The 21370-nt window shown below is 51.3% G+C and overlaps 2 protein-coding genes across 2 annotated transcripts in view; one reads left to right on the top strand and one right to left on the bottom strand.

Moving 5' to 3' along the window:
* The window catches only part of itga4 (integrin alpha 4), an 87379-nt gene extending 84951 nt beyond the window's left edge, over positions 1-2428 (top strand). The window contains exon 29 of the mRNA XM_072444182.1: positions 1790-2428. Within this exon, the coding sequence (XP_072300283.1) occupies positions 1790-1885 (96 nt within the window). The 3' untranslated portion in view covers positions 1886-2428. The remainder of the gene's footprint in view (positions 1-1789) is intronic.
* A 2483-nt stretch (positions 2429-4911) lies between these two features.
* The window catches only part of cerkl (CERK like autophagy regulator), a 47547-nt gene continuing 31088 nt past the window's right edge, over positions 4912-21370 (bottom strand). Inside the window, exons 9-14 of the mRNA XM_072444179.1 lie at positions 19091-19141; positions 17869-17903; positions 17677-17788; positions 12987-13083; positions 6356-6561; positions 4912-5031 (exon numbers count right to left, since the gene is read on the bottom strand). Of these exons, the coding sequence (XP_072300280.1) occupies positions 4953-5031; positions 6356-6561; positions 12987-13083; positions 17677-17788; positions 17869-17903; positions 19091-19141 (580 nt within the window). The 3' untranslated portion in view covers positions 4912-4952. The remainder of the gene's footprint in view (positions 5032-6355; positions 6562-12986; positions 13084-17676; positions 17789-17868; positions 17904-19090; positions 19142-21370) is intronic.

Genomic DNA, 21370 nt, shown 5'->3' with positions numbered 1-21370 from the left:
GCGAGGGGGGAGATACCAGGTGAAAGGCGAGGGGGGAGATACCAGGTGAAAGGCGAGGGGGGAGATACCAGGTGAAAGGCGAGGGGGAGATACCAGGTTAAAGGCGAGGGTTAGATACCAGGTTAAAGGCAAGGGGGGAGATACCAGGTGAAAGGCGAGGGGGGAGATACCAGGTGAAAGGCGAGGGGGGAGATACCAGGTGAAAGGCGAGGGTTAGATACCAGGTTAAAGGCAAGGGGGGAGATACCAGGTGAAAGGCGAGGGGGGAGATACCAGGTGAAAGGCGAGGGGGGAGATACCAGGTGAAAGGCGAGGGGGGAGATACCAGGTGAAAGGCGAGGGGGGAGATACCAGGTGAAAGGCGAGGGGGGAGATACCAGGTGAAAGGCGAGGGGGGAGATACCAGGTGAAAGGCGAGGGGGGAGATACCAGATGAAAGGCAAGGGGGAGATACCAGGTGAAAGGCGAGGGGGGAGATACCAGGTGAAAGGCGAGGGGGGAGATACCAGGTGAAAGGCGAGGGGGAGATACCAGGTGAAAGGCGAGGGGGAGATACCAGGTGAAAGGCGAGGGGGGAGATACCAGGTGAAAGGCGAGGGGGGTGATACCAGGTGAAAGGCGAGGGGGGAGATACCAGGTGAAAGGCCAGGTGAAAGGCGAGGGGGAGATACCAGGTGAAAGGCGAGGGGGGAGATACCAGGTGAAAGGCGAGGGGGGAGATACCAGGTGAAAGGCGAGGGGGGAGATACCAGGTGAAAGGCGAGGGGGAGATACCAGGTGAAAGGCGAGGGGGAGATACCAGGTTAAAGGCGAGGGGGGAGATACCAGGTGAAAGGCGAAGGGGGAGATACCAGGTGAAAGGCGAGGGTTAGATACCAGGTTAAAGGCGAGGGGGAGACACCAGGTGAAAGGCGAGGGGGAGATACCAGGTGAAAGGCGAGGGGGGAGATACCAGGTGAAAGGCGAGGGGGGAGATACCAGGTGAAAAGCGAGGGGGGAGATACCAGGTGAAAGGCGAGGGGGAGATACCTGGTGTAAGGCGAGGGGGGGAGATACCAAGTGTAAGGAGAGAGTGGCGTGATTAGGCGTGAGTGGAACCATCTTAAGGCCCCTGGGTGTGATGTTTCAGGGGGGCCCCAGGGCTGCATCACTTGACTCATTGCACCTTCCACTGTCAGAGCAGTCTGAGTGACCTTGACATTTGACACAGATTCTCTCTGTTTTGTGCCTTTTGGCCACGTCATGAATTACGTTTTCCTTCCGTCTCTGAAAGTGGTAAAAACCTGTTTGTAATCTGTATTTTAGGTGACTTTACATGACCTTTGCACCGTTGAAAATAGCTGTTTTTCTTACTTCCTACCACTGGATGACACTGGAATTGTACCTTGGAGTCCTTTTTCAGATTCTAAAGCAAATATCCGCGCTTGTAGCGCTTCTGGCCTCAGATATGTTCAAACTGGAGCAGGACAGGACAGCGCTTGGATGAGTTACACCGCGTACACGGTGCAATCAACTGTCAAAACTGACCAATCACTACCAGTGATTCTGGCATTATAAGCATCTCTTGACAACCTGGACAGAATTTGGGAGTAAGACTTGATTTTGGGACTTTCCCAAATGTTTTTTTTTAGTTTATAGATTTTGTTTATCCATGTTTTAGTAATGTTCTTGCATAAAATATACCTGGTGTATTCCACTTCATTCACAAATATTTTTATTATAATTTTAAATATTGTCCATAATCCTTTTGCAAAACTAGCATGCTAGCGCTTATGTGTGTGTGTTTCAGGCGGGCTTCTTTAAGAGGGAACTGAAGAAAAAGAAAATGAAGCGGGACAGCTGGGACTATGTTCCAAAACTGGGCCCCAGAGAGAGCTTCTCCTAACGGACACAGGGACACGGCAGGGATGTCCTCTGTCCCCAGGACTCTTTGTTACAGCACTGCAGACTTCCACTGCTCCTCTGCTCTTCCGACCGACTCTGTGACCCGCTCAGAGCTGAAGCAGAGTGGGGAAGGAACTCACTCAAGTTATGAGGAAGTATCTAGTGAACTCTGACCTTTAGGGGTCATGCTGTTGAACAGAATTATGTTGCCCAATTGCTTCCTCAAAACCTCGACTTCTAAAAGCTCAGAAAAGATCAAATCAAATCAATTTATTTTTGTAAGGCCCAAAATCACAACAACAGTCGCCTCTGAGGGCCGAATCAACAATGTCTGTGGTGGCGAGGGACGATGAAAGAGAAACACAAGGACCCGTCTTGTGCCTCTCCCACTGTCATGGAGCCGCACCCACTGTATAATGTATGACTGGACTACTGACTGCACTGACCCCTGAAGAGCACTGACCCCTGAAGAGCACTGACCCCTGAAGAGCACTGACCCCTGAAGAGCACTGACCCCTGAAGAGCACGGACCCCTGAAGAGCACTGACCCCTGAAGAGCACTGACCCCTGAAGAGCACGGACCCCTGAAGAGCACTGACCCCTGAAGAGCACGGACCCCTGAAGAGCACGGACCCCTGAAGAGCACGGACCCCTGAAGAGCACGGACCCCTGAAGAGCACTGACCCCTGAAGAGCACTGACCCCTGAAGAGCACGGACCCCTGAAGAGCACGGACCCCTGAAGAGCACGGACCCCTGAAGAGCACGGACCCCTGAAGAGCACTGACCCCTGAAGAGCACTGACCCCTGAAGAGCACTGACCCCTGAAGAGCACTGACCCCTGAAGAGCACGGACCCCTGAAGAGCACGGACCCCTGAAGAGCACTGACCCCTGAAGAGCACTGACCCCTGAAGAGCACTGACCCCTGAAGAGCACTGACCCCTGAAGAGCACGGACCCCTGAAGAGCACGGACCCCTGAAGAGCACTGACCCCTGAAGAGCACGGACCCCCTGAAGAGCACTGACCTCCTGAAGAGCACTGACCCCCTGAAGAGCACGGACCCCTGAAGAGCAGTGACCCCTGAAGAGCAGTGACCCCCTGAAGAGCACGGACCCCTGAAGAGCAGTGACCCCCTGAAGAGCACGGACCCCTGAAGAGCAGTGACCCCCTGAAGAGCACGGACCCCTGAAGAGCAGTGACCCCCTGAAGAGCACGGACCCCTGAAGAGCAGTGACCCCCTGAAGAGCACGGACCCCTGAAGAGCACGGACCCCTGAAGAGCACGGACCCCTGAAGAGCACGGACCCCCTGAAGAGCACTGAGCCTAAATCTGTGTGTTCTTACTGTGTGTGTGTGTGTGTGTGTGTGTGTGTGTGTGTGTGTGTGTGTGTGTGTGTGTGTATGTGTGCGTGCGTCTCTGTGTGTGTGTGTGTGTCTTTATTGTTCTACCCGAGTGAAGTTTTCCACCAAAAAACGATTCTCATTGTCAGAAGGTGTCAAAGGTCAAAGGTGTAACATCATGTGCCTCGTTTCCAAATTACTTTTGTCTATTTATTGTTGCCCTGCTGATCCCACACAGGTCCTGTGGATGACAGGTCCTGACAGGGCCTGACAGGTCCTGACAGGTCCACAAAGGTCCTGTGGATGACAGGTCCTGACAGGTCCTGACAGGTCCACACAGGTCCTGTGGATGACTACTTATGTTCAATTCAGGGACACACAATTGTACAATGTTTAAAATAGAGTTGAAGATTTGTTTGAATAAACTCCTTATGTGAATGTTCTGGATGATCTTTGGGTGTGTCCCTCGAGGCAGAGACCCAGGAGCTGGCTTTGGGAAGTTTCTGGGGAGAGGGAAGTCGGGGCTTTTCTCCAGCGATGCCTAAATAGAGAAAAATGAGCAATGTCTCTTTCATTAGCCGAGATGGTGATTCGGGTCAACAAGAAGTACTTTAAAATACACTTTTATTTATGACATAATCTCCAACAAAAGCCTCTTTTAATACAAAATCAACTGTCCATACATGTTTATAGATTACAAATGAAAATCATTAAAAAATGTATAAATACTACACATTACACACACATTATATTCTGAGTCCAGAGCCTGAGCCTGTGTGTCCAGAGCCTGTGTGTCCAGAGCCTGTGTGTCCAGAACCTGTGTATGTCCAGAGCCTGTGTGTCCAGAACCTGAGCCTGTGTGTCCAGAGCCTGTGTGTCCAGAGCCTGTGTGTCCAGAACCTGTGTGTCCAGAGCCTGTGTCCAGAGCCTGTGTGTCCAGAGCCTGTGTGTCCAGAGCCTGTGTATGTCCAGAGCCTGTGTGTCCAGAACCTGTGTGTCCAGAGCCTGTGTCCAGAGCCTGTGTGTCCAGAACCTGAGCCTGTGTGTCCAGAGCCTGTGTGTCCAGAGCCTGTGTGTCCAGAGCCTGTGTCCAGAGCCTGTGTGTCCAGAACCTGAGCCTGTGTGTCCAGAGCCTGTGTGTCCAGAGCCTGTGTGTCCAGAGCCTGTGTGTCCAGAGCCTGTGTGTCCAGAGCCTGTGTCCAGAGCCTGAGCCTGTGTGTCCAGAGCCTGTGTGTCCAGAGCCTGAGCCTGTGTGTCCAGAGCCTGAGCCTGTGTGTCCAGAGCCTGAGCCTGTGTGTCCAGACACATCCAAGTGTTCAGGTAGTGACCAATCAGATCAGAGAGAAGACACAGATGTTTTAACACTGGATTTTAGCTTTGAAATTGACAACGCAAATTCTGCTTTCTGATTGGTGAATAGTCTTGACAACCAACATACCAAATTATAACATAACAACAACAAAAACAACTTATCCATCGTGTCCAATGTGTTTGTAATTAAGAATAAATCAGCATTACAAATATAGCAAAAGCTATTAAGTATTAGTATTTTATTATACACTAATTAAATAACAAAACAGAATAGTATGTTTTTCTGTACATGATCTGACATGATACTTACCCTGATCTAAACACCAGGGGGCAGCACAGGCATAAGAAGTATGGCATTTATGAAAGCAGAGCCTTGTCTGAGGGCCCTAGTGCAGAGTTTTGGAGGCCCCTGTGGTCTCAGATACAGCTGCAGGATTCAGAGGACTCAGCTTGTTCAACTTCCTGTCCAAACAGACAGATGAGGCGAGGATGGACCCTGGACAAACAGACACATGAGTGTCTCATGCGGGTTATTGAAGGACATGTTCACACTTTAGTCAGATTGAAGCAAATCCTGGTGCTCTTCCTGCTAAAGTGTGAATATTTACACAAGCCTCAGGTCTCAGTGCAGCACACTACAGCCCCACAGACGTATGTGGGACATATCACAGACGTATGTGGGACATACCACAGACGTATGTGGGACATATCACAGACGTATGTGGGACATATCACAGACGTATGTGGGACATATCACAGACGTATGTGGGACATATCACAGACGTATGTGGGACATATCATATCACAGACGTATGTGGGACATATCACAGACGTATGTGGGACATATCATAACACAGACGTATGTGGGACATATCACAGACGTATGTGGGACATATCATATCACAGACTTATGTGGGACATATCACAGACGTATGTGGGACATATCACAGACGTATGTGGGACATATCACAGACGTATGTGGGACATATCACAGACGTATGTGGGACATATCACAGACGTATGTGGGACATATCACAGACGTATGTGGGACATATCACACATATATATTCACACAGGTGTGAGGGACATTAGATGGAGACGAGCAGTAGAAAACATACAAACGTGTCATGCTCAAAATATCATTTTTTAATTTAATCAATAAGAGTTCATGTCTCATCCTGAGCTCAGAGTAAGAACATCAGAGCTCCAAGACTTGATTTGCAGCTTCACGACCTTGTGTCCCACATGATGAGGACCTTGTGTCCCACATGATGAGGACCTTGTGTCCCACATGATGAGGACCTTGTGTCCCACATGATGAGGACCTTGTGTCCCACATGATGAGGACCTTGTGTCTCACCTGATGAGGACCTTGTGTCCCACATGATGAGGACCTTGTGTCCCACATGATGAGGACCTTGTGTCCCACATGATGAGGACCTTGTGTCCCACATGATGAGGACCTTGTGTCCCACATGATGAGGACCTTGTGTCTCACCTGATGAGGACCTTGTGTCCCACATGATGAGGACCTTGTGTCTCACATGATGAGGACCTTGTGTCTCACCTGATGAGGACCTTGTGTCCCACATGATGAGGACCTTGTGTCTCACCTGATGAGGACCTTGTGTCCCACATGATGAGGACCTTATGTCTCACCTGATGAGGACCTTGTGTCTCACCTGATGAGGACCATGTGTCTCACCTGATGAGGACTTCATGTCTCACCTGATGAGGACTTTGTGTCTCACCTGATGAGGACTTTGTGTCTCACCTGATGAGGACTTTGTGTCTCACCTGATGAGGACTTTGTGTCTCACCTGATGAGGACTTCGTGTCTCAGCTGGACCAGTTCCCCGTCTATGTTCCAGGGAAATGTCCCCTTCTTCTGCAATTGGACCGTGGAATCGGAGCTGCTCTCTGATTGGACGGTGTCTTCTTCCCTCTCCTTCTGTGAGCCAATTACAGCTCGGGAGCAGATCTTTACAGCAGTCACAGCGTGGGCGTCGACAAAGGGGAAGTTCAGCTGCAAAACATATTCAGCCATTTGAAAACAACAAAACAAAAAGACTAAAGATCAGAAGCGGTTTGAAAATCCACGAGGCAGTTTTTACGTAAAACACATTTGAATCAAACTTCATTTATAAAGACAAAGTGCTTTACAGTCGCGTTACTTTTAAAAGTAACTTGTTAAGTAACAGAAGAGGTGTTGTTGTCCCATAAGGACTTGTCAATGATTTGAGAGAAAATACAGTCAAATTAAATAAGAAAAAGAGTCATTTTGTTTTGTTTTGAGGACGAGGATGAGGACGAGGACGAGGACCACAAAGTGTCCTTCTGTTGGAAGAAAGTGACCTGTTTTTAAATAACATCATGTCAAAGTGCCCACTGCTCACAGGGCGGGGCCACTGGGCGAGGCCGAGAGCTGAGAAGCTGTGGTTGCCAGGAGACATTATCATGGGACTGTCCTGTGGCACATAAATATTAGACATACGTGACCCCAACATCCCACGTGGGCCTCAAGACCCCTGGCAATAAAGATGGATACACACACACACACACACGTCCAGCACAGACACGTCCAGCACAGACACGTCCAGCACAGACACGACCAGCAGACACGTCCAGCACAGATACGTCCAGCACAGACACGTCCAGAACAGACACGTCCAGCACAGACACGTCCAGCACAGACACGTCCAGCACAGACACGACCAGCAGACACGTCCAGCACAGACACGTCCAGCACAGACACGTCCAGCACAGACACGTCCAGCACAGACACGACCAGCAGACACGTCCAGCACAGACACGTCCAGCACAGACACGTCCAGCACACACACGTCCAGCACAGACACGTCCAGCACAGACACGTCCAGCACAGACACGACCAGCACAGACACGTCCAGCACAGACACGTCCAGCACAGACACGTCCAGCACAGACACGTCCAGCACAGACACGACCAGCAGACACGTCCAGCACAGACACGTCCAGCACAGACACGTCCAGCACAGACACGTCCAGCACAGACACGTCCAGCACAGACACGACCAGCAGACACGTCCAGCACAGACACGTCCAGCACAGACACGTCCAGCACACACACGTCCAGCACAGACACGTCCAGCACAGACACGTCCAGCACAGACACGACCAGCACAGACACGTCCAGCACAGACACGTCCAGCACAGACACGTCCAGCACAGACACGACCAGCACAGACACGTCCACCACAGACACGTCCAGCACAGACACGTCCAGCACAGACACGTCCAGCACACACACGTCCAGCACAGACACGTCCAGCACAGACACGTCCAGCACAGACACGACCAGCACAGACACGTCCAGCACAGACACGTCCAGCACAGACACGACCAGCACAGACACGTCAAGCACAGACACGTCCAGCACAGACACGTCCAGCACAGACACGTCCACCACAGACACGTCCAGCACAGACACGACCAGCACAGACACGACCAGCACAGACACGACCAGCACAGACACGTCCACCACAGACACATCCTCCACAGACACGACCAGCACAGACACGTCCAGCACAGACACGTCCAGCACAGACACGTCCAGCACAGACACGTCCAGCACAGACACGACCAGCACAGACACATCCTCCACAGACACGTCCAGCACAGACATGTCCAGCACAGACACGTCCAGCACAGACACGTCCACCACAGACACGTCCAGCACAGACACGTCCACCACAGACATGTCAAGCACAGACACGACCACAGACACGTCCAGCACAGACACGTCCAGCACAGACACGTCCAGCACAGACACGTCCAGCACAGACACGACCAGCAGACACGTCCAGCACAGATACGTCCAGCACAGACACGTCCAGAACAGACACGTCCAGCACAGACACGTCCAGCACAGACACGTCCAGCACAGACACGACCAGCAGACACGTCCAGCACAGACACGTCCAGCACAGACACGTCCAGCACAGACACGTCCAGCACAGACACGTCCAGCACAGACACGACCAGCACAGACACGTCCAGCACAGACACGTCCAGCACAGACACGTCCAGCACAGACACGTCCAGCACAGACACGACCAGCAGACACGTCCAGCACAGACACGTCCAGCACAGACACGTCCAGCACACACACGTCCAGCACAGACACGTCCAGCACAGACACGTCCAGCACAGACACGTCCAGCACAGACACGTCCAGCACAGACACGTCCAGCACAGACACGTCCAGCACAGACACGACCAGCAGACACGTCCAGCACAGACACGTCCAGCACAGACACGTCCAGCACAGACACGTCCAGCACAGACACGTCCAGCACAGACACGACCAGCAGACACGTCCAGCACAGACACGTCCAGCACAGACACGTCCAGCACACACACGTCCAGCACAGACACGTCCAGCACAGACACGTCCAGCACAGACACGACCAGCACAGACACGTCCAGCACAGACACGTCCAGCACAGACACGACCAGCAGACACGTCCAGCACAGACACGTCCAGCACAGACACGTCCAGCACACACACGTCCAGCACAGACACGTCCAGCACAGACACGTCCAGCACAGACACGACCAGCACAGACACGTCCAGCACAGACACGTCCAGCACAGACACGTCCAGCACAGACACGTCCAGCACAGACACGTCCAGCACAGACACGACCAGCACAGACACGTCAAGCACAGACACGTCCAGCACAGACACGTCCAGCACAGACACGTCCACCACAGACACGTCCAGCACAGACACGACCAGCACAGACACGACCAGCACAGACACGACCAGCACAGACACGTCCACCACAGACACATCCTCCACAGACACGACCAGCACAGACACGTCCAGCACAGACACGTCCAGCACAGACACGTCCAGCACAGACACGTCCAGCACAGACACGACCAGCACAGACACATCCTCCACAGACACGTCCAGCACAGACACGTCCAGCACAGACACGTCCAGCACAGACACGTCCAGCACAGACACGTCCACCACAGACATGTCAAGCACAGACACGACCACAGACACGTCCAGCACAGACACGTCCAGCACAGACACGTCCAGCACAGACACGTCCAGCACAGACACGTCAAGCACAGACACGTCCAGCACAGACACGTCCAGCACAGACACGTCCAGCACAGACACGACCAGCACAGACACGTCAAGCACAGACACGTCCAGCACAGACACGTCCAGCACAGACACGTCCACCACAGACACGTGCAGCACAGACACGTCCAGCACAGACACGTCCAGCACAGACACGTCCAGCACAGACACGTCCAGCACACACACGTCCAGCACAGACACGTCCAGCACAGACACGTCCAGCACAGACACGTCCAGCACAGACACGTCCAGCACAGACACGACCAGCAGACACGTCCAGCACAGACACGTCCAGCACAGACACGTCCAGCACGCACACGTCCAGCACAGACACGTCCAGCACAGACACGTCCAGCACAGACACGTCCAGCACAGACACGTCCAGCACAGACACGACCAGCAGACACGTCCAGCACAGACACGTCCAGCACAGACACGACCAGCAGACACGTCCAGCACAGACACGTCCAGCACAGACACGTCCAGCACACACACGTCCAGCACAGACACGTCCAGCACAGACACGTCCAGCACAGACACGACCAGCACAGACACGTCCAGCACAGACACGACCAGCACAGACACGTCCAGCACAGACACGACCAGCACAGACACGACCAGCACAGACACGTCCAGCACAGACACGTCCAGCACAGACACGACCAGCACAGACACGTCCAGCACAGACACGTCAAGCACAGACACGTCCAGCACAGACACGTCCAGCACAGACACGTCCAGCACAGACACGACCAGCACAGACACGTCAAGCACAGACACGTCAAGCACAGACACGTCCAGCACAGACACGTCCAGCACAGACACGTCCAGCACAGACACGACCAGCACAGACACGTCCAGCACAGACACGTCCTCCACAGACACGACCAGCACAGACACGTCCAGCACAGACACGTCCAGCACAGACACGTCCAGCACAGACACGTCCAGCACAGACACGACCAGCACAGACATATCCACCACAGACACGACCAGCACAGACACGTCCACCACAGACACGTCCAGCACAGACACGTCCACCACAGACACGTCCAGCACAGACACGTCCACCACAGACATGTCCAGCACAGACATGTCCAGCACAGACACGTCCACCACAGACACGTCCAGCACAGACACGTCCACCACAGACACGTCCAGCACAGACACGTCCACCACAGACACGTCCACCACAGACACGTCCAGCACAGACACGTCCACCACAGACATGTCAAGCACAGACACGACCACAGACACGTCCAGCACAGACACGTCCACCACAGAAACGTCCAGCACAGACACGTCCACCACAGACATGTCCAGCACAGACACGTCCACCACAGACACGTCCAGCACAGACACGTCCAGCACAGACACGTCCAGCACAGACACGTCCAGCACAGACACGACCAGCAGACACGTCCAGCACAGACACGTCCAGCACAGACACGTCCAGCACAGACACGACCAGCACAGACACGTCCAGCACAGACACGTCCAGCACAGACACGACCAGCAGACACGTCCAGCACAGACACGTCCAGCACAGACACGTCCAGCACACACACGTCCAGCACAGACACGTCCAGCACACACACGTCCAGCACAGACACGTCCAGCACAGACACGACCAGCACAGACACGTCCAGCACAGACACGTCCAGCACAGACACGTCCAGCACAGACACGACCAGCACAGACACGACCAGCACAGACACGTCCAGCACAGACACGTCCAGCACAGACACGTCAAGCACAGACACGTCCAGCACAGACACGTCCAGCACAGACACGTCCAGCACAGACACGACCAGCACAGACACGTCCAGCACAGACACGTCCAGCACAGACACGTCCAGCACAGACACGTCCAGCACAGACACGACCAGCACAGACATATCCACCACAGACACGACCAGCACAGACACGTCCACCACAGACACGTCCAGCACAGACACGTCCACCACAGACACGTCCAGCACAGACACGTCCACCACAGACACGTCCAGCACAGACACGTCCACCACAGACATGTCCAGCACAGACATGTCCAGCACAGACACGTCCACCACAGACACGTCCAGCACAGACACGTCAAGCACAGACACGTCCAGCACAGACACGTCCAGCACAGACACGTCCAGCACAGACACGTCCAGCACAGACACGTCCACCACAGACATGTCAAGCACAGACACGTCCACCACAGACATGTCAAGCACAGACACGACCACAGACACGTCCAGCACAGACACGTCCACCACAGAAACGTCCAGCACAGACACGTCCACCACAGACATGTCCAGCACAGACACGTCCACCACAGACACGTCCAGCACAGACACGTCCACCACAGATACGTCCAGCACAGACACGTCCAGCACAGACACGTCCAGCACAGACACGTCCAGCACAGACACGTCCAGCACAGACACGTCCAGCACAGACACGTCCAGCACAGACACGACCAGCACAGACACGTCCAGCACAGACACGTCCAGCACAGACATGTCCAGCAGACACGACCAGCACAGACACGTCCAGCACAGACACGTCCAGCACAGACACGTCCAGCACAGACACGACCAGCACAGACACGTCCAGCACAGACACGTCCAGCACAGACACGTCAAGCACAGACACGTCCAGCACAGACACGTCCAGCACAGACACGTCCAGCACAGACACGTCCAGCACAGACACGTCCAGCACAGACATATCCTCCACAGACACGACCAGCACAGACACGTCCACCACAGACACGTCCAGCACAGACACGTCAAGCACAGACACGTCCAGCACAGACACGACCAGCACAGACACGTCCAGCACAGACACGTCCATCACAGACACGACCAGCACAGACACGTCCAGCACAGACACGTCCAGCACAGACACGTCCATCACAGACACAACCACGACCAGAATTAAATCAGGACTAAACCAGTAAACTAAAGAAACTATATTTTGTGATATCAGAGAGAGGGATCAGATTGTTGGAGGGACTAAATAGTCACTGCGTTCGTTTCGTTTTTAATCTTTTCATGGCTCTTTTTCTTTATCACAGACAATGCGCTCCACATTCTAATTCTGCATTTCACTGTGGTAACGCTTCCATTCAAGTACATTTACACTTGTCTGATCAGCTCTGCTCTGCATGTCCAGCTCCAGAGGTGTTCGCAGGTGACTCCTGATCTTCCACAGGATTAGTCCACTTGAGTCCAGTCCAGTCCAGGCTCTGACCTGCTTTTCTAAGAATACTCCTGTCACCAGACCAGACTGACCTGGATCCAGCACTGCAGTTCATGTACCTGTCCACTGGGGGCACCGAGTCTCTTCAGGTGTTTGATAAACTGGGTTCGAGAGGTGTTGCCCACGGCGATGAGTGCTGCGCTGCCATTGGCCAGTCTGATGCAGGAAGAGCACAAAGTTAGTCTGGTCAGTGTGAAAACAGTGGAAATGATTATGAATGAATTTCCTTTGTAGTTATTTTATGACGTGTGAGGTTCATTTTTTACCCATTTAAAAATGTTTATATTTTGTTTTAAAGCAAGATGAATCAAATGATATCTGTAAATGTAAGATCTGTTCCTATTCACCTGCAGTGTCTCACCTTATAGTGTTATTTGCTATGAAAACAGTCCTAATTTCCCCTCACTCTGAAACCTTCCTTCCATCTGAGATTATGACTTAAAGGACAAATATTATGCATTATTTTTATTGGTGAAGTACCTTTAGTTTTAGAACCATTTTATTTTTATTTTTGTAACAAACAAAATTACATTTATTTAACCCTGGACTAGTGGACTAGTAAGATCATTGTTTCAGCACATTTCAGCCTCTCACCTCCTGGTCTCAGCACGCAGTTGTACTGATCATGATTAAAGTTATTAGAGTCTGGAGATGATTTATGGAGTTAAAAAACAGCAGAAGATTCTCAGGGCCACGTCACAGATCGAGGAGGGAGAGGACTTTCTAACCAGGATTCATCAAACTGTGAATGAAGCTAAATGTGCTCCAGCTGAGTTTGTGATGAGGAACAATGTGAGAACAGGGCTAGAAGAGAGAAAAAGTCAATGTTGCATAATGTGAAACATGGGAAAACAAAAAAGGGGGTGCAGTCTGTGCAATCTTTAGAGATGAAATAATCACCCGCAGGTTGTCTTTTGGGGTGTTTTCATCATTTGAGTATGTCTCCTTTAAAATGGAGCTAAAACAGTCTCCATCCATTCTCTTCATTGTTTTATACAAGCCTCTCCAGCACTGCCAAAGTTTTATTGATGATTTGACAGATGTTTCAGTCATATGCACAGACTTTGATGGTTTGGTCATTACAGGTGATTTCAATGTGCATGTTGATAATATTTGTGACAGAAACGCTAAAGAGCTTGATGCTGTCCTTGAAACCTTCAGTCTTACTCAGCATGTGAGAGGCCCCACCCACAGCAGAGTGGCCCCACCCACAGCAGAGTGGCCCCACCCACAGCAGAGTGGCCCCACCCACAGCAGAGGGCACATTCTATATCTCATAATTAGAAAGGGGGTAAATATTTCCAAATGTCAATGTGGTCGATGCTGCTCTGTCTGATCATTTCTGTGTCTTCTTTGACCTGTCTGTTTCTCCCAAACCTCCGGTTGGTCCTGCAGTTGCTCAGAGGAGACACATAAATGATGGCACAGGTGCACTGTTTATGGAAATGATAAACTTTGAAAATGTCTCATGTTCTAATGTAAATGACTTGTTGAAAATGCTATAAATCCCACAATGCAAAAAATGACCCTAAAACCACCAAGACACTAAAGCCTTGTCCACATCGCCGCGGCCGAAGCGTCCAGTTTACATTCAAAGTCTATGGTAAACGCGCGTCGAGCACGTAGTGCGTTATCCGCAGCACGATTTCTTCGTTTTTGCGGCGCGATTGGTGCATTTTTTTACGCTCTCGACGCTTTGAGCGCGCGTATGGGCCGGCCGAGGTGACAAAAGTGGCTTACGCGACGCGTTCAGATATGTTGAGGTCTCTGGCAGCTGAAGCGTAGCAGCCGCCGCAGCAGCCAATCAGAGCTGACGCTCCAGTGACGTACGTACGTACGTATTGCCCCTCGCATTTCCGGTATTCCCCGTGGAATTCCCCAAGAAGCGCCACTTTTTCCTTGCTCATCAACAATGGCAGACGAAAGATTGATTGTGGCCGTGTGTAGGAGAAAGGAGCTGTACGATGTATTCACGGTGGAATACAGAGACCGGCGCCTCCGTGTGAGGGTTTTGAAAACCAAATACGTGAAAACAACGCTCTCGATATCCGCCATTTTACACAATGAAAGGCCACACCGTCAACAACTCCACTGCTCATGCGACAACACCTCTACTGCGCATGTGCGCAGAGAGCTCAAGCGCGCCGTACGCGCACCTGTGTACAGTACCCGGGGCGTCGATAGCGCGCGTCCGTAAACCTTTTAAATGTACACACGCACAAATTCTGCGTCGGGCGCGATTAGGCCGCGGCGGTCAGTACGTAGCATTAGAGCTAACTCACTTTGCGCCTGTAACTGACAAAACTGTCCATGAGATCATCACCAGTCTGAGTTCATCTACAGCTGCCTCCATGCGTGAGCCTCCAGATTTATAAAGTCTGTGGTGAACAGTTTGTTAGCACCATCACTCACATAGTTAACATGTCGCTTCAATCTGGAACATTCCCAATGTCTTTGAAAACTGCGGTCATAAAGCCTCTCCTAAAGAAGAGCAGTCTTGATGCCGCAGTACTGAGTCATTACCGGCCCATCTCTAATCTGCCATTTTGGGGCAAAGTCCTTGAAAAGGTTGTTTACCAACAGTCACAGATTTCCTCAGACAAGACTGAAATAATCATTTTTGGCCCACAGAAACAAAGAGAAAGTGTCAGCGTCACCTCCAGAGTCTCGCTCTAAAACCTACAAAACAAGTTAGAAATCTGGGGGTAATAATGGACTCAGACTTGAACTTTAACAGCCACGTCAAATCAATAACATCAGCAGCTTTTTACCATCTAAAAAACATTGCCAAAGTCAAAAATATAGTGTCAAAACCAGATTTAGAGAGACTTATCCATGTGTTTGTCTCCAGTAGATTAGACTGTAACGGCCGCTCACTTGTCTCTCCAAACGAGCTGTAAAACAACTGCAGTTCATCCAGAACGCTGCTGCTCGGGTCCTGACTAGAACCAGGAAGTATGATCACATTAGTCCTGTTCTCAGGTCTCTGCACTGCCCCCTGTGGCTCAGAGAAGAGACTTTAAAGCAGCTCTGCTTGTGTACAAGTCTCTCCATGGCCTAGCACCAAAGTACATCTCGGACATGTTAGTGCCATATGAACCATCTCGAACTCTGACGACCTCAGGGACCGGCCTCCTGCTGGTGCCAGAGTCAGGACTAAACATGGACTGGCCTCCTGCTGGTGCCAGAGTCAGGACTAAACATGGAGCGGCCTCCTGCTGGTGCCAGAGTCAGGACTAAACATGGAGCGGCCTCCTGCTGGTGCCAGAGTCAGGACTAAACATGGACTGGCCTCATGCTGGTGCCAGAGTCAGGACTAAACATGGAGCGGCCTCCTGCTGGTGCCAGAGTCAGGACTAAACATGGACCGGCCTCCTGCTGGTGCCAGAGTCAGGACTAAACATTGACCGGCCTCCTGCTGGTGCCAGAGTCAGGACTAAACATGGACCAGCCTCCTGCTGGTGCCAGAGTCAGGACTAAACATGGACCGGCCTCCTGCTGGTGCCCAGAGTCAGGACTAAACATGGACCGGCCTCCTGCTGGTGCCAGAGTTAGGACTAAACATGGACCGGCCTCCTGCTGGTGCCAGAGTCAGGACTAAACATGGACCGGCCTTCTGCTGGTGCCAGAGTTAGGACTAAACATGGACCGGCCTCCTGCTGGTGCCAGAGTCAGGACTAAACATGGACCGGCCTCCTGCTGGTGCCAGAGTCAGGACTAAACATGGACCGGCCTCCTGCTGGTGCCAGAGTCAGGACTAAACATGGACCGGCCTCCTGCTGGTGCCAGAGTCAGGACTAAACATGGACCGGCCTCCTGCTGGTGCCCAGAGTCAGGACTAAACATGGACCGGCCTCCTGCTGGTGCCAGAGTTAGGACTAAACATGGACCGGCCTCCTGCTGGTGCCAGAGTCAGGACTAAACATGGACCGGCCTTCTGCTGGTGCCAGAGTTAGGACTAAACATGGAGCAGCCTCCTGCTGGTGCCAGAGTCAGGACTAAACATGGACCGGCCTCCTGCTGGTGCCAGAGTCAGGACTAAACATGGACCGGCCTCCTGCTGGTGCCAGAGTCAGGACTAAACACGAACCGGCCTCCTGCTGGTGCCAGAGTCAGGACTAAACATGGACCGGCCTCCTGCTGGTGCCAGAGTCAGGACTAAACATGGACCGGCCTCCTGCTGGTGCCAGAGTCAGGACTAAACATGGACCGGCCTCCTGCTGGTGCCAGAGTCAGGACTAAACATGAACCGGCCTCCTGCTGGTGCCAGAGTCAGGACTAAACATGGACCGGCCTCCTGCTGGTGCCAGAGTCAGGACTAAACATGGACCGGCCTCCTGCTGGTGCCAGAGTCAGGACTAAACATGGACCGGCCTCCTGCTGGTGCCAGAGTCAGGACTAAACATGAACCGGCCTCCTGCTGGTGCCAGAGTCAGGACTAAACATGGACCGGCCTCCTGCTGGTGCCAGAGTCAGGACTAAACATGGACCGGCCTCCTGCTGGTGCCAGAGTCAGGACTAAACATGGACCGGCCTCCTGCTGGTGCCAGAGTCAGGACTAAACATGGCATTTTTCCCTCTTGTGAAGCACTTTGAACTGCCTTGTGTATGAAATGTGCTCTACAAATAAAGTTGTCTTTTTAATCCAGAGACAATAATCTTTGAAAAACTAAAGTCTGAAGCCGGAGCCTTGTGAGGGCATGAATGTGCTGACATGATGAGTTTGTGTGTTTATGGAGCCGTCCTGACCTGGTGTTGGGGGCCAGTCCTCGGGGCGTGTTTGGACTCAGACCTGGGATGGACATCACACTGATGTTCAGATACAGGCCCTGATTGGTCGTCCAGGACTCCACCTCCTCCTCTGAACCGGCCAGTCACACAAAGGAGAACTTTCAATACCTCAGTTCATTTATTGTAAACAGATTCCAATAGTTCTGATACCTGTGTGTTCTGAGTCCTGGTCAGAATCCTCTGATCTGAAACATGCATCAATCAAAAGAGCTTCATATATGTATATATATATATTCCACAGAGTGATCATATTTCTCAATTGTAGAAACAAATGTAAACACATCACTGTTTCTTCAGAAGTAAGTTTCTATGTGACTCATATCATCCTCCTCCTCCTCCTCCTCCTCCTCCTCCTCCTCCTTTGCTTCTCCTCTGCTCCTCCTCTCCTCCTCCTCCTCTGCTCCTCCTCTCCTCCTCCTCCTCTGCTCCTCCTCTGCTTCTCCTCTGCTTCTCCTCCGCTGCTCCTCCTCTGCTCCTCTTCTGCTCCTCCTCTGCTCCTCCTCTGCTCCTCTTCTGCTTCTCCTCTGCTCCCCCTCCTCTTCTCCTCCTCTGCTCCCCCTCCTCTGCTCCTCCTCTTCTGCTCCTCCTCCTTTGCTTCTCCTCTGCTTCTCCTCTGCTCCTCCTCCTCCTCCTCCTCCTCATCATCATGATCTCACCCTCTGTGGTTGGTCTCATCTCTTTTTCTAAGCTCGGGTTCTTCAGTCTCTTTCCAGTTTGGGGGTCACTGCCCCAAGTTCTCCGATCACTACGGGCACCACCGACACCTTCACGCTCCAGGCCTCCTCCAGCTCCTCTCTGAGGACTTGGTATTTCTCTAGTTTCTCATGTTCCTTTTTCTGGATGTTTCCATCCCATGATGCACTGCAATATCCACCACCACGGCTTTCCTCTGACCCTTGAGACCACCACTATGTCCGGTTGGTTCTCCATTACTATTCGGTCCGTCTGTATCTGAAGTCCCAGAGGACCTTGGCTCGGTCGTTCTCCACCACCTTTGGAGGTGTTTCCCACCTTGTCCTTGGGGTCTCCAGCCCGTGCTCTGCACAGATGTTTCTGGACACAACACCAGCTCCTGGAGATGGAGCTCCATGTGTGATGTCCCTGCAGCATCTTACAACATGACTGAAGCGGCTGATATCAAGAAATCCTACCAATGGTTAGAGCGAGTCGGACTGAAGGACAGAGAGTTATTTGTAATAGTCCTCAAGCTCCATGACATGTTAAATATAAAAATAAAGCTGTAACACTCTTATTTTCAGTCAAATGAAGCTCAGTTTGTATTCCAAAACAACAAATACAAAATGACAGGACTTTCATGCATCTAAAATGGATGGACATGGATGAATGACAGTGAGACGGCTCAGGTCCTGACCTGATGCTGGACGCCTTGGCCTCCACAAACGACAGCTCACAGTCTTCTGGTCTGGAGACGAGAGAGACACAGTCAACCATGCGGATGTCTCACACATACTCTTGTCTCGCACATACTCTTGTCCCACTCTTGTCTCACACACACTCTTGTCTCACACATACTCTTGTCCCACTCTTGTCTCACACATACTCTTGTCCCGCACATATTCTTGTCTCGCACATACTCTTGTCTCACACATACTCTTGTCTCGCACATACTCTTGTCTCGCACATACTCTTGTCCCACACATACTCTTGTCCCACTCTTGTCTCACACATACTCTTGTCTCACACATACTCTTGTCCCACTCTTGTCTCACACATACTCTTGTCCCGCACATACTCTTGTCTCGCACATACTCTTGTCCCGCACATACTCTTGTCCCACACATACTCTTGTCCCACACATACTCTTGTCCCGCACATACTCTTGTCCCACACATACTCTTGTCCCACACATATTCTTGTCCCACACATATTCTTGTCTCACACATACTCTTGTCCCACTCTTGTCCCACACATACTCTTGTCCCACACATACTCTTGTCTCACACATACTCTTGTCTCACACATACTCTTGTCCCACACATACTCTTGTCTCACACATACTCTTGTCCCGCACATATTCTTGTCTCGCACATACTCTTGTCTCACACATACTCTTGTCTCGCACATACTCTTGTCCCGCACATACTCTTGTCCCACACATATTCTTGTCTCACACATACTCTTGTCCCACTCTTGTCCCACACATACTCTTGTCCCACACATACTCTTGTCTCACACATACTCTTGTCTCGCACATACTCTTGTCCCGCACATACTCTTGTCCCACACATATTCTTGTCTCACACATACTCTTGTCCCACTCTTGTCCCACACATACTCTTGTCCCACACATACTCTTGTCTCACACATACTCTTGTCCCACGCATATTCTTGTCTCGCACATACTCTTGTCCCACACATACTCTTGTCCCACGCATATTCTTGTCTCGCACATACTCTTGTCTCACACATACTCTTGTCTCACACATACTCTTGTCCCACACATACTCTTGTCCCACACATACTCCTGTCCCACACATACTCTTGTCCCACTCTTGTCTCGCACATACTCTTGTCCCACACATACTCTTGTCCCACACATACTCTTGTCCCACTCTTGTCTCGCACATAATCTTGTCTCGCACATACTCTTGTCTCGCACATACTCTTGTCCCGCACATATTCTTGTCTCGCACATACTCTTGTCTCACACATATTCTTGTCTCGCACATCCTCTTGTCTCACACATACTCTTGTCCCACTCTTGTCTCACACATACTCTTGTCTCACACATACTCTTGTCCCACACATACTCTTGTCCCACACATACGCTTGTCTCACACATACTCTTGTCTCACACATATTCTTGTCTCACACATACTCTTGTCCCACTCTTGTCCCACGCATATTCTTGTCTCACACATATTCTTGTCTCACACATACTCTTGTCTCACATATTCTTGTCTCACACATACTCTTGTCCCATTCTTGTCTCACATATACTCTTGTCTCACACATACTCTTGTCCCATTCTTGTCTCACATATACTCTTGTCTCACACATACTCTTGTCCCACACATATTCTTGTCTCAAACACTACTCCCTCTTGTACCTTTCTGTGACATTACATGTTTTACAGCTTAAGATAATGTATGTAATGAAAGACACACTGGACTTTTTATTGGTCAGAAGTTCCCTCACCAGGATTTGTGTTAGTGCTCCATCTACTGGCAGCAGATGGAATTACCATGGGGAAATAAAGAAAAGCTAGCTTGCCCAGACACAATGTGAGCATGCTGTTGTAATGAAGGTGATTTGAGACAGAAATGCTCAGAACGACGGTGATGATTTATGGACTTTAAAACCGCAGAGACCTCAAGATCTCTAACAAGCATGAATGAAGCTAAAGCTCCAGATGAGGAACAATGTTAGAGCATAGTTAATAAGAGAAGAAAAAGACAACTTTGCATAATATGTGTCTTTTAAGGTGGATTTGAAAGGTTTATTAGGCCCGAGCCAAAGGACGAGTCGGCGATGGACTTATTAAAACTGTAGGGCCGGAAAATCACAAAAAATGTGTAGGAAACAAGGAAACAAGGACAAATATGCCTGTGAGTGGTATTGGAAATGAAAACAATGATATCAATGAGATCTCATTTTCACTGTGACCATGTGTGGTCAAAGTGAATTTTTA

This window comes from Eucyclogobius newberryi, unplaced genomic scaffold (genome assembly GCF_026437365.1).
Source record: "Eucyclogobius newberryi isolate DKJ021-1_F unplaced genomic scaffold, fEucNew1.0.hap1 SCAF_14, whole genome shotgun sequence".
Taxonomy (NCBI): Eukaryota; Metazoa; Chordata; class Actinopteri; order Gobiiformes; family Gobiidae; genus Eucyclogobius; species Eucyclogobius newberryi.
Note: the sequence above shows the minus strand (reverse complement) of the source record. Positions and strands in the feature narration are given on the sequence as shown.